The following is a 13794-nucleotide window of genomic DNA, read 5'->3' on the forward strand; positions in this document are numbered from 1 at the left end:
ACCAGTGAAGAAAAATGCTGAACTTGATTCAGTCCCACACAGTAAGTTAATACTGACTAAAATTCTGACATAAAGTGGGGCAAATACAGTATTTAGTCAACCACCAATTGTGCAAGTTCTCCTACTTGAAAAGATTAGAGAGGCCTGTAATTTTTAACATGGGTAAACTTCAACCATAAGGGACAGAACATGGAAAAAAAACTGAAAATCACTTTGTTTGATTTTTAAGGAATTTATTTCCAAATTAGATTGGAAAATAAGTATTTGGTCTCCTACAAACAAGCAAGATGTCTGGCTGTCAAAGAGGTGTAACTTCTTCTAACGAGGTCTAACAAGGTCTAACGAGGCTCCACTCGTTACCTGTATCAATGGCACCTGTTTTAACTCATTATCGGTATAAAAGACACCTGTCCACAACCTCAGTCAGTCACACTCCAAACTCCACTATCGCTAAGACCAAAGAGATGTCGAAGGACACCAGAGACAAAATTGTAGACCTACACCAAGACTAATTCTGCAATAGGTAAAACGCTTGGGATAAATAAATCAACTGTGGGAGCAATTATTAAAAAATGGAAGACATACAAGACCACTGATAATCTCCCTCGATCTGGGGCTTCATGCAAGATCTCACCTCGTGGCGTCAAAATGACAACAACAACGGTGAGCAAAAATCCCAGAACACACGGGGGGCCCTAGTGAATGACCTACAGAGAGCTGGGACCACAGTAACAAAGGCTAGTATCAGTAACACATTGCGCCGCCAGGGACTCAAATCCTGCACTACCAGACGTGTCCCCCTGCTGAAGAAAGTACACGTCCAGGCCCGTCTGCGGTTTGCTAGAGAGCATTTTTATGATCCAGAAGAGGACTGGAAGAATGTGTTATGGTCAGATGAAACCAAAATTGAACTTTTTGATAGAAACACTGGCTCTCGTGTTTGGAGGAGAAAGAATACTGAATTCCATCCGAAGAACACCATACCCACTTTGAAGCACGGGGGTGGAAACATCATGCTTACCCATGTTAACTATTACAGGCCTCTCTAATATTTTCCTGTAGGAGAACTTGCACAATTAGTAGTTGACTAAATACTTATTTGCACCACTGTACAATAATAAATAGAGAAATCAGTCGAGAGCGCAAGTGGGCAACACGGGACAAGTGTGTGAAAGTGTCCAACCCTCGTCATTCCAGGGATATCTCTACATGTGTGAAAGCAATGACGCGAGTAAATCCTATGCACCTTACACGGGAATTTCCTGGGATATGTGTGTGAAAAGGGCTTTATGTTCAAACGTTATGTAGGACAGTGAAATGAAATGGTGCAGTTGAACAGTTTTCTTAAAAAAACTGATTTTGTTTTCATGAGGCTATATTTTGGGTTTTTACTATGTGTATCATCTACAGTATATCAGTGTTTTTCAACCTTTTCAGAGTCACGGCACATTTTTACATTGGAAAAAAATCTCTCGGCACACTACAAACCAAAAATGTTCCGAAATGACTTTCTGTACAGTATATTTAGTTATAAAATAATTTCTCAATATTTGGTATTTGATTTAAACTTGAACCTGTTTAGATGAACACAAAGCCGATATCCTGGCAGGAATTTCAGAAAGGCACACATGAATCTCTTCTTCAACAGCTCTCAGTCTCTCCCTGTTTTTATTTAATTTTTTTTTATTGCAGTTAGGCTTGAAAAGCTCAGAATTAACAAACAGAGGGACTTACGCAATGTCTTTAACTGCATCAGGGCCGAGCATCTCGCTGACAATGGCATTTGCAGGCACGTATTAATGTCTCTGCCACAGTGTGGGACTTTTTGCATTTAGCAACAAGTTCAGTAACAAAGTTACTTTGAGGGATTTCTCTATTACCCTTATAGTTTTTTTTTTTTTTTTTTTTTTTTTTTTTTTAAGTTGCCCGTTTCTCTGTTTTCATGAACGCGAAAAAATTGTGCATCGACTCGTTTTAAAGCGACGGGTGTTTCATTTGGAGATGACGTTTAAGCTTGCCTGGCACCATGGCGCTAGATAGTTGCTTGCGTCGCTTTCCAGAACTGCTCAGATTTATAGCCATCAGCCACCTTGCTTTCCTCGACAATAAAACACGGGGAGGATTGACAGTCGTCACATATGGATAAAATGTAAAGGGCACTTTCTTGTATATTTATATTTATTTATAATTACTTGACGAGTCTAATCAAATGATGAACAGTAGATGTGCTGGGGTCCACATTGTCGCGGACAGCAAGGTGGCTGATGGCTAGAAATCCGAGCAGTTCTTGAACGCAACACGAGCAATACCTCGCTTATCTGCACACGACCGAAACCCTCTACCTACTCCTTCCTTCCTACTGGAACTCTGCCTGGTGACGTTAAAAAAGAAAAAATGCGATATTGGATAATTTCTTGCGGCACACCTGACGATTTCTCACACTGATCTGTATTAAAAGAAAAAAAAGGCTTGAAATAAGTTTCACATCCTGAAATAACCGTTAACGACTGACCAAAAATATTTAACTTTTCACATCAATTTTTTTTAAAACTCTATAAATTCCTGTACCTCAGTTTTCCATAGTGAATTCAATTATTTGTTTTTATCTAAGTTACCTATCTATAGTTTTTTTTTTTCCGACTACAAGCAGGTACATCTTTTACCCCACTTATAACCCTGTGACTTGTAGTCCAGTGTGGCTAATTAATGGATTTTTACAGCCTGATGAGCTACATGTCTTTTGCAGTCAATACCCCATACTAAAACATGGACACCTGTGTCTTATGGTCCAGTCTGTCAATTACAGTTTTCTTGTATAATTTGGGTGGCGCGTCTTATAGTCACATGTGCCTTAAAGTGGAAAAGTGACTGGTTCTTTGCCAAACCAAAAATGCATCATCCCATTGATCTCAAAATAAACCTAGTTTTTCTATCCATAATCAGTCAAAAACCTATCTGGAAATTCACCAGAAATTTTCCGCCCCTACAGTATGCATCTCTACTTGTATGCTGGTAATCATCAGAGGACATATGGGTCTCAGCTTTACTTTTGATTCACCTGAACTACATTGGATCTGGCGGTTCCAGAAAAGACTTGACCTTAGAAAAGTACTGTTACGCAGTCACAAATAAATTCAGTCTTTTTCCTCCAATTCAGGCTCAAAATTAGAGCGATAAGCATTATGTTGCGGGGGGAATTAATAAAATTAATGAGGCATCAGGGGATGACGAACATGATAAAGACTGGAGTAATCTCGACGAATAAAGACATTGGGATCGTCTTTTAAGCTAACTTGTCTGATGCATCACGCACAACTGGCAAGAGGCCTTTTGGCAAAGAATGACTCAACCAAGGAGGGTCTCTGTTGAGTTAGAATTTAACTGTCCTGTGTAAAGAGATTATCCACTTACCATTTGTCTGTAATTGTCAGCGTATCAAATTCAATCCACAAGCAATTTAAGAGTAAGTTTTGGTCAGAGATGTGCTTCCGTGAGACTTTTTCACTGCAAAAGTATTGCTAGCAGACATATTGTAATGATGGAAAAATTCACTCGTTGTGTGCATTGGCTTGCTTTGAAGGGAGGAGGTAATAATTTGGTCATCGAGGTCAGTAGCCTCAATCCTTCATTGGCCTACTTGGAAAAATCACTTCTTGTGTCATTGAAAAAATTGTCGACTTAATCGTTATTCAGAGGGAAAAGCTTGGCCTTTTTTTGCCCGCCAGGCACACTGAACAATATTGTTTGCCTATTTCTTCTTAGAGAGTTGTTTATTTTCACAGCCCCAGCGTGAGTTTATTCATTAACTTTTTGGGCTCATATTGAGCTGTGCTCCTCTGTAGTCAGTGATGGGACAAGCAGCCTGCTGATTCTTATTAGGCGCAGAATTACACCAGCAGTGCTAGGTGATTTAATTATATCGCTTTGTTAAAAACAAATCTGAACCAAAAATTCAGTACTGTGGGCTTGGAGGGTTATGCCTGGCCTCACTTAACCTGTACTGTACCAATTGTGAAACATGACACAGGATAATTTATGCTGTAGGGTTGTCGGCACTGGGTTTCTTTCATGTGTGCAGGGTTTCATAAAATCAGCGGTCTGAACTGTCAAGTCTCCCAAATCGGAATTTATGCAGCAATTACGTCAGCAAAGAGCGAAAGCGGCAGGCAGGACGGCAGCGATGTAGCTGTGTATTAGCGTTAGCGCCTAGCTTGAACTCTGCTTTTACGCAGTAAGTGGGCTTGACTACAGTCATAAAAAAAAATAAAATGAACAGGATAAACCTGATAATGCTCAGTTTTCTTTCTGTGCGCCAAATGAGCAACATTTCAATATTGCTTACATGGCCGAGTCGGGGCAAACATCAGGCTTACGTGTGTGCGTCATGCATGCACGGCGCGTGCATGCGCTCTATCAATCCATATAAATGTCTGTTATTCGTGTCCTCGTTTTGTAAATCAAAACATGATCACCCTGGAAGGACGTACAGCCAGTATTTGTAGTCATTTGTTTTGATGCTTCTGCACATGTGGGTCACTTTGCTCGGTGTTTGTCGGACTGTGAGTTTGTGCGCATGCGGAATATTTCAATGGACAAAAGCACACCAAAAAACAGATAAGACAAAAAAATCGGAATTGTGCATTAAGACCAGTGTTGTCACCGATTACTTGAAAAATTAATTTAATTACTAATTACGCCTCAAAAAAGTAATCTAGTTACTTTACTGATTACTTCATTATAAAAGTAGCTAAGTTACTTTTAAAGTAATTAGTCAGTTACTTTTTACCAATTTTTCACCCTTTGCTGGCTCAATAATAAATAGGTCATGTAATTGACTTTCCGAGAATTGAATTTAATGGAGAAAATTAAAATTTTTCACATAAGGCTCAATCTTCGAGTTAGCGGGGGTTTAATTAATTGATGGAGTTTATTTCAACCATCATTGACTCGCGCTAGCTTAGCCACTTCGGAGCCCTAAAACAAACAATTAACGGACAAACTGCATGGAATTTGTTCAAATCAACTCCAAGGACTAATTTAACCCCTGCCAACTCAAAAGATTAAGCCTAATGTCAAAAATTCTGAACTTCCCCTTTAAAATGAAGACCTAGCCATTAAATTGTCGTCTATAAACATTTTAAAGCAATAAACAAACACTAAAAAAGAATGAAATGAACAAGAATCCTGGGAGAAGTATTCATAATGGGTGAAAATTATCTTTTGAACAGATCATGTAACAAGCACCTTAGTGACGGTCCTTTGCTTTGCTTAGCCAAAACTACAGCTGAGGATGGATATAGAATTTCTTTAAACCTAAGCTTTCAAAAGCATCAACAACAGCTGAGCTTGAACCGAGAACTGAACAAGAACAGTAAGAACAGTGTCTGTGTATATGTATATATGTATACATGCAGTGGGGCAAATAAGTATTTAGTCAACCACCAATTGTGCAAGTTCTACTACTTGAAAAGATTGGAGGCCTGTAATTGTCAACATGGGTAAACCTCAACCATGAGAGATATAATGTGGAAACAAAACAGAAAATCACATTGTTTGATTTTTCAAGAATTTATTTCCAAATTAAAGTGGAAAATAAGTATTTGTATAAACAAGCAAGATTTCTGGCTGTCAAAGAGGTCTAACTTCTTCTAACGAGGCTCCACTCGTTACCTGTATTAATGGCACCTGTTTTAACTCATTATCGGTATAAAAGACACCTGTCCACAACCTCAGTCAGTCACACTCCAAACTCCACTATGGCCAAGACCAAAGAGCTGTCGAAGGACACCAGAGACAAAATTGTAGACCTGCACCAGGCTGGGAAGACTGAATCTGCAATAGGTAAAATGCTTGGTGTAAAGAAATCAACTGTGGGAGCAATTATTAGAAAATGGAAGACATACAAGACCACTGATAATCTCCCTCGAGCTCCATGCAAGATCTCACCCCATGGTGTCAAAATGATAACAAGAACGGTGAGCAAAAATCCCAAAACCACACGGGGGGACCTAGTGAATGACCTACAGAGAGCTGGGACCACAGTAACAAAGATGTGTTCCCCTGCTGAAGCCAGTACACGTCCAGGCCCGTCTGCGGTTAGAGCATTTGGATGATCCACAAGAGGACTGGGAGAATGCGTTATGGTCAGATGAAACCAAAATAGAACTTTTTGGTAGAAACAGATTCTCATGTTTTGAGGAGAAAGAATACTGAATTGTATCTGAAGAACACCATACCCTCTGTGAAGCATAGGGGTGGAAACATAATGTTTTGGGGCTGTTTTTCTGCAAAGGGACCAGGACGACTGATCTCTGTAAAGGAAAGAATGAATGGGGCCATGTATCGAGAGATTTTGAGTGAAAATCTCCTTTCATCGGCAAGGGCATTGAAGATGAGACGTGGCTGGGTCTTTCAGCATGACAATGATCCCAAACACACAGCCAGGGCAACAAAGGAGTGGCTTCGTAAGAAGCATTTCAAGGTCCTGGAGTGGCCTAGCCAGTCTCCAGATCTCAATCCCATAGATAATCTGTAGAGGGAGTTGAAAATCCGTGTTGCCCAACTACAGCCCCAAAACATCACTGCTTTAGAGGAGATCTGCATGGAGGAATGGGCCAAAATACCAGCAACAGTGTGTGAAAAGCTTGTGAAAAGTTACAGAAAACATTTGGCCTCCGTTATTGCCAACAAAGGGGACATAACAAAAGTATTGAGATGAACTTTTGGTATTGACCAAATACTTATTTCCCACCATGATTTGCATATAAATTCTTTAAAAATCAAACAATGGGATCCCCCCCCCACACACACACACACACACATTCTGTTTCTCATGGTTGAGGTTTACCCATGTTGACAATTACAGGCCTCTCAAATATTTTCAAGTGGGAGAACTTGCACAATTAGTGGTTGACGAAATACTTTATTTGCCCCACTGTATATATACATTACAGGCCAAAAGTTTGACCCCCCCCCCCCCCCCACACACACACACACACTCCCCCAAAAGTCAAACTCTGCCTATGTTTATAAACTGTAACTATAAAATGTACGCAAAGCCTGGTTACAAACTGTAGAATTGCTCTAGTTTCCTGTAGGCTTTGCTTTGAGTTTTGACGCTCTGTGCTATAATTCCAAATGGTTCCTTGAATTGCATGTGGAGTTTTTAGCGGCCCACAGTGTTTTGGAGCCAGCGCAAAGTTTGCAACGCACGGTGATATTTTTGTCATGTTCGCTGGACAGAAATGTGAAGTGATGGCTGTGTTTCCAGTGAGCAAATGCAGCCGTTTGTGGTATCTCTCCTGGCTGTCATTATTCGCATCCTGACGAGCTGGCAAGGCTATTGTTTTGGCCGAACTCTCAGCGGCGCTCACATGGCATGGTATTACACTTGACCTGTTTTTTTTTTGTTCTCTGATGAGAAAACGTGACGTGTGATGTCACTTCCAAGAGTGCAAGAGCAACATTTCTATTAGAAATGCTCTTCGTACATGACTTCAGTATTCTTCTTCATTCTTCAAAACAGTAACACACAGACAATAAGGAAACTAACTTTAATCAGATTACTGGATTGGAAAAATGAACGTGTTAGATTACTCGTTATTGAAAGAAAGTAATCAGATTACCGTAGTGTTACTGACAACACTGATTAAGACCTGCGGTGTGAATCAAGCCTCGACTGCGGTGTTTTTTTTTTTTTTGTGTACAATGACTAGAAAAGGAAATCTGAATCTGAGCTAGGGCTGGGCGATATAGCCTTAAGTACGTATCACGGTAAATTGAGCAGATTTACCTCGATAACGATAATTGACGATAAATTCACCCAAGCGGACTGTTATATAATTTGAAAATTTGAATCAATGTATGAAATACAAGTTAACCGTTTCGCGTTGCTTTATTTACCAGCTTTCAATTTAAAAATTGTACATGCAGTCTAAACATTAAGTATTTAAACATTTCCTGTAGACAATAAGAATTCAAGTATGAACATTTATAACAGCTTGTAGAACATGAACAATGTACAACAATATAAGAATCAATATAACGACTGTGCAAACATGTCATTGTAACACAAATGACTTACAGGTCGAACATTCCACTTCAAACAGACAACTTATTGTTTATGGCTGCTGTGACATAATTATTCTACACAAGTGTTCAAGGTTTCAGGTTGTTTTTTTTTCCAGAGCATTTTTTAATACATGCACGCACCTCCCACACAGACAACCACATTAAAGCTATAGCCCTTTTCACACATATATCCAGGGAAATTCATTGTAAGGTGACGCGGGGCATCGGCTGTCAAAATAATGTTGGTCAAATCGTGTTTTGTTCCAGAGGGAGCGCTGCGATGTCACTGCAGCCAATTTAAGCTCAAGACTGTATTTAAGCTAGAGAGAAGATCGGGCTTAAAAAATCCAGCCCGACTCGATCCGGGTCCGCGGGTATCCCAAGCCCGAAAAAAGAAAAATGAAGTTATATATTTTATTTGTAGGCTCAAACCCCCCCGAAATTTTATGTTTTATTTGTGATGACTCAGGAGAAGGAGGAAAGGAAAGGGATGCCATAAAAGCCTGTCTTTTGTAACGAATTCTTAGATGACAGAAAAAATAAAATAAAAATCTTAATATCTACATATTTGTATGATCATTATAAATGCATTTACATAATGAAATAATGCTGGAAAAGTTTGTTAAACATAATTTTGGTCAAATCGTTTTTTGTTTTTTTTCCGGAGGAGGGAGCGTTCCCAACTTTGTAACTGCTGCCAATTTCAGCTCATCAAGACTGTATTTAAGATAGAGGTAAAATCGGGTATTAACGTAATTTCCTGAAAATAAGGCGCACCCGTGTATAACGCTCACCCCAAATTTACTTGTAAAATCTAGGGAAAATTATTGTAAAAATTAAAAAGTAAAAAATTTAAAATTATTGTATAATGCGCACCCTAATTTTAGCACCGATAAATAGAAGAATACAAGAAAACAGAGCTCGTGTACAGATACAGAAATGTCATTTTACTAACTGGTGAAACACAGCACAAGCATAGCACATTGGTAGTTCAAAACATTACCGTAAAATGACAATACGTACGGTAATAATATGATTTGACTTCTCCAATTTACCAGAATCCAGGAGAAAACAAAACAGATGTGACTTTTCTTTTAAAGGCTGCTGTATGACTTGCTCGTTTCATCATGATGAATAAATGTTTAATCCATGGATTGATACGGTAAAATAAAAGTGAGGACTGAAGTCGGAATAATAATAATAATAATCGGAAAGAGGGCATCGCTGCTGATTGTAACAAGAGGAACTATTGTTATTTGGGTTTGAGTTTCCCGAGGGACAGATATCGTTGACAGACACAGGAAGTCTATGTTGTGTTACGTTTGTAATGGTCAGAGTTGCAATAAACGTTGACTCAAATGAGTACAAGAAATTCTGTGCTTTATGAAGAGTAAAAAAAAGCTGAATTTAACACAGACGAAATCATTCGACCAATCAGAGTGAATTATTACCGAAACAAAATGGTGATGCCATGTTTCCGTAATGGTCAGCAACGGATCGCCGCATACGCTTTCTTCAACACAACATGGCCGTGTCAATAAAAAACAAATCTGTCTTTATATATACATATATATATATATATATATCTCCATCCCTGTACCCGTGTATAATGCGCACCCATGATTTTACTAGTTGATTTGGGGGAAAAAAAGTATTCGTTCGGGAAATTACGGTAAAGCCCGGCCCGGCCTTAGTTATTAGAGTGCTTATTACACATATTCATTTTGATTTTTTTTTTTTTTTTTTTTGGAAGAAGTTTCCTTTGAGACCTTATTTTTCAATTTTTCGGGTTCTCTGACAATTGCTTCATGTTGCAGGCCTTTAAGGGTAAATATTCTTCTGTTAGATGGCATTAGGTTCAAGGCGTCTATGTATGTGTTGTTATTCATAAAATAGAATGACAGCAATGTGTTGGACTGAGAATAGGTTATAAAGTTTAAGAATTCATCCTTTTTTGTGAATCATTTTGTTGGTTTTATGCCTAGAGATTATTTTTTGTGTTTTGAATGGGCGTTTTGGCTCAAATTTCATAAAACACTATTTTGATGGGTAACTTGTTCTCACCCTATGCAAGTTTTTAACAATTACCTGTGAACATATTCAATCTATATAAGAAAAATCACTGAAATCTCTGCATGGATTTTAACAATACCAATAAATAAAAAATGAATGGGATTTTTTTGCCTCTGGTAAAACATCTAATTCAGTTCCAGAACACTAAAAGTATTTTAGCACAGTTAAATTCCAGTGTTGTTTTGACTGATGACTGTTTGCTATATTTATGACGAATAGACCGGTTGACGGTTAATGCTAATTTGTTCAACTTTTCTGTGTTTCAGCCAATCAGACTCTGCTCGGAGGAGGTGGAGGTAAGTCATAAGTCGTCTCAACTGTTTAAGTCATAAATCGTCTAAATTTTTTATTTTGTGTCTGATTGGCTTTGAGGTGAAAGCAGACCATTGTGGGCCCCAAATCATTATAAAAATGTTCATCCTTTCATTGTTAATGCTGCACGCTTTAGTCTCTGAGGATGTGTTTGATGGCACTCCGCTCTTTGCTGTCCATCTTTCTGCTCCAGAGTGCCTGCAGTCAATAGTCATTAATGGATGTGGAGTGTTGTGGGTATAAACAGCCATTTTTCAGTGTATTGTCGACTCAGTGCTTTGCGATGTGTGCGTAATGTCGGGAGTCTGTGGTTAATCGATACTTGTAATAAATCCGCTCTCCTAATGCGGCAACGTGCAACACGATGGCTGTTTGTTGGGACTTACAAATTTGTGACATCCCCTTGGAATGTGTGTTTTCTTCATGATGTCATTTCAAATATACAATACAAACCTGCATGTTTCGTGTAGTATGATACACTTGCATGTTCCTACAACTCCGGTATTCCCCTGAGTGTTGGGTTGAAGCAGTAAGACTTCACATATACTGTACATACACGTACATAAAGAACTCGGACTGATAATACACCAGCCTGGCCTCAAGCCATAAAAATAAACAACACTATCTTTGGTTGTTCACACATACATGCACATAGATGCACTTCAGTGGCAATGTTTGATGTTGTCCTGAAAGTCCCTGTTGGGTCTACGAAGACAGATGGTTTCTAGAGGCCGACACACAAACATATGTACATACACACACACCTCATTTGCACCGTGTGAATTCATTAAACTTGTTTACGTTCTTCATTCTCTAGTTACTCTCAAATTTAGGTGCATTTACATTTAACCGCTACATCTGTTTTAATTTGGCCGTAGGAGACTCGTTTTTCCGTTCGGCCGCATGTCCGTGCATCACTCAGGGCAAATTTGATTTCTCTTTTAGCTGTTTTTATTTCCCTCTCTATTTCTCATATTCCACCTCCTGTCCTCGGGGGTTTGCAAAGGCAGATCGAGCCTCTGGTAGGTGTTAATTAGGAAGAGAGGGAGAATGGAACAAAAAGGATGGGAGGGAATGAGGGATGACGACAATGACTCATAGATCCAATCACCTTTGCGACAGCCACCGGGGACAGACATATGCACATGCAGAGTCGGTTGGGAAACAAATAATAAACACAAAATGATTGTTTGGCGAACATGTTCATTGACTATGCAGTCAAAAACTAAAAGTTTGCATTCCCTTCCCATCTGAATGTGTTGTGCTTCTCTTCGGGGTTGGCACAACTCACGTCCTTCGAGCTCTCCACTCACTCTCAAGAGTAGCTGGTCAACAGCCATACACATCAAACAGACACCTGCATGCATTATTTTGCCACTGCGGCCGAGAGGAGGTCTGAGCTTCTTTTATCTGCACATGAACAAACAAACTCAAGGGCAGGAAATGAACCTTTTTTTTTCCTACACCCACTGGGTGCACTCACTCATATATTCACTACCTTATCTCCTTTTTCAGTGTTGCTCTAGTTGATTGCTTTCCAAAGCAGTAGACAATGCCCAGATGGCTATTGGATGTGCAGACCCGAGCTTTTACCCAAGATAGCTGATAATCAGTACAGCTCATCATTACGGACAATCCCAACATCACAGCCTTCGTTACGTGTGTGCGTCTTATTACACTGGAATATTGTCCATCTCTGCCAATGTAGCACAATGCATACGGCGCAATCCACAGATTCTCGGACAGGTTCCTGTCGCACGCTTGCACAAGAGCAGGCATACTGTGGGCTGACTTGTTTTGTGTGGATGTAGTATTACAAAAAAAAAAGTGTGCAACAAATGTTAGTTCTGTGTGTGGATGCTAATTCACAATTTGTGAATTTGTGCCTATGACAGCAAAATGCATCTTTATTTTATAATTCACGTGGTATTTTATGCTCCTGAATGAATTGGACCGCTTGGATGTGTGTGGAAGCGATCATAGTACTCATTCAATTTTTGGAATCCCGCGCCATGAAAATGAGTGACTTCCGCCTCCAGTCTTGGTTTGAGGAAGAATGTGAATCACCATCTCACAACATAGCCATTGCTTTATAGCATGCAGATGGACTGGGGATTCAACTGATTTTGCAGATTAATTCGTTAATTTTTCGCATCATGCCAGCCCAATGTGCTGCAGGCTTTTGTTGCTGCACCAGGGAGAGTGGTGTGGGGCTTTTTGGATTTCCAAAAGATTCTTGTTAACCGCGATGGGCAAAACAAGTCCGACAACCGAGGAACCATTAGGTGGACAAGGAAGTGATTAAGCATCGTGTTTTATATTATGTCAAATACTGGGATCATGGCAAACGTTTTAATTAGTAGGTGGCTTGCATTTTGTGGGTGATAATACAACTCCTGGTTTGTTTACATTTTCGGCTATTCCCCTTCTGTCCCCGGCGACAAGCACTGCCTGCCCGCTGCCGTGGGCTTGCCGATTGGTGAAGACAATCAAACCCGCCACCATGCGTGACATGAGTTGGGATACTTTTGTGTGTGCTGAGCACTCCCTGCCTGACACAGAAAAAAACTTGGAAATGCTGCTAGGTTCAGTTTAGCATGTCGGCTAGCTGTCACGCATCCTGTTTTCTTTACGCTCTTTCCTCCGTCTCCGAAGCCGGGGTAGGAACATTACAAAACCCTGACTAACTCTGGTGGCACTGTTGTTTGTCATGACCATACTATTTATTTAGCAAGAGGACAAAAATACTTAGATAAAAAGAATATGCTGTGAAAATATTGGAGTAGAGAGATTGAAACAATGACATTTTGTTGCTCCCTCTCTGCAATTTTCCTCATTCACTGAATCGCTCTTCTCATTGGGCTGAATTCTAAATCAGCTGAAATCATGACCCTGCCAATGTCATCCTCCACCTGGGGAAACTAGAGCGCTATATAGACAGGCGGGGCTAAACGGCAGATTAGAAGACTAATTTCTCGTCATCTGTGCTTTGCCAAGTTGTTGTATAAAGTCGAATCGTCTCAAAAAAAGATTCTAATTCACATCATTATTCTATTTAAGGTTGTTTTTTTTTTTTTTATGCTGTCGCAGGAACTTTAAAGCACCACAGAGTTGCATAGGGCTAAAATGCTCTGTGTGGTAAAAGAAACACATGCAGATACTGAAGGTGTATTGTAATTTTGAAATTCTACTATAATAGAGGGATGTTTGAAATGTCGTTAGTTGTACTGATTCCAGAGTCGTGAGTATGTTGGAAGATCATGAGGGTTTGCATCTCTGAGAGGATGTCTTGCTATTTGCAAAAATGGAGTTAAGGGTTTATTAGTGGGTTAGTTGTGC

The 13794-nt window shown here is 39.6% G+C and overlaps 1 protein-coding gene across 3 annotated transcripts in view; it reads left to right on the plus strand.

Annotated features, from left to right (window-relative positions):
- macrod1 (mono-ADP ribosylhydrolase 1) overlaps positions 1–13794 on the plus strand; it is a 317841-nt gene that overhangs the window by 186173 nt on the left and 117874 nt on the right. For all 3 annotated transcript variants that reach the window (XM_057851204.1, XM_057851203.1, XM_057851202.1), the window contains exon 4: positions 10410–10439. In XM_057851204.1, coding sequence (XP_057707187.1) covers positions 10410–10439 — 30 coding nt within the window. The remainder of the gene's footprint in view (positions 1–10409; positions 10440–13794) is intronic.

Source organism: Corythoichthys intestinalis, chromosome 11, assembly GCF_030265065.1.
Source record: "Corythoichthys intestinalis isolate RoL2023-P3 chromosome 11, ASM3026506v1, whole genome shotgun sequence".
Taxonomy (NCBI): Eukaryota; Metazoa; Chordata; class Actinopteri; order Syngnathiformes; family Syngnathidae; genus Corythoichthys; species Corythoichthys intestinalis.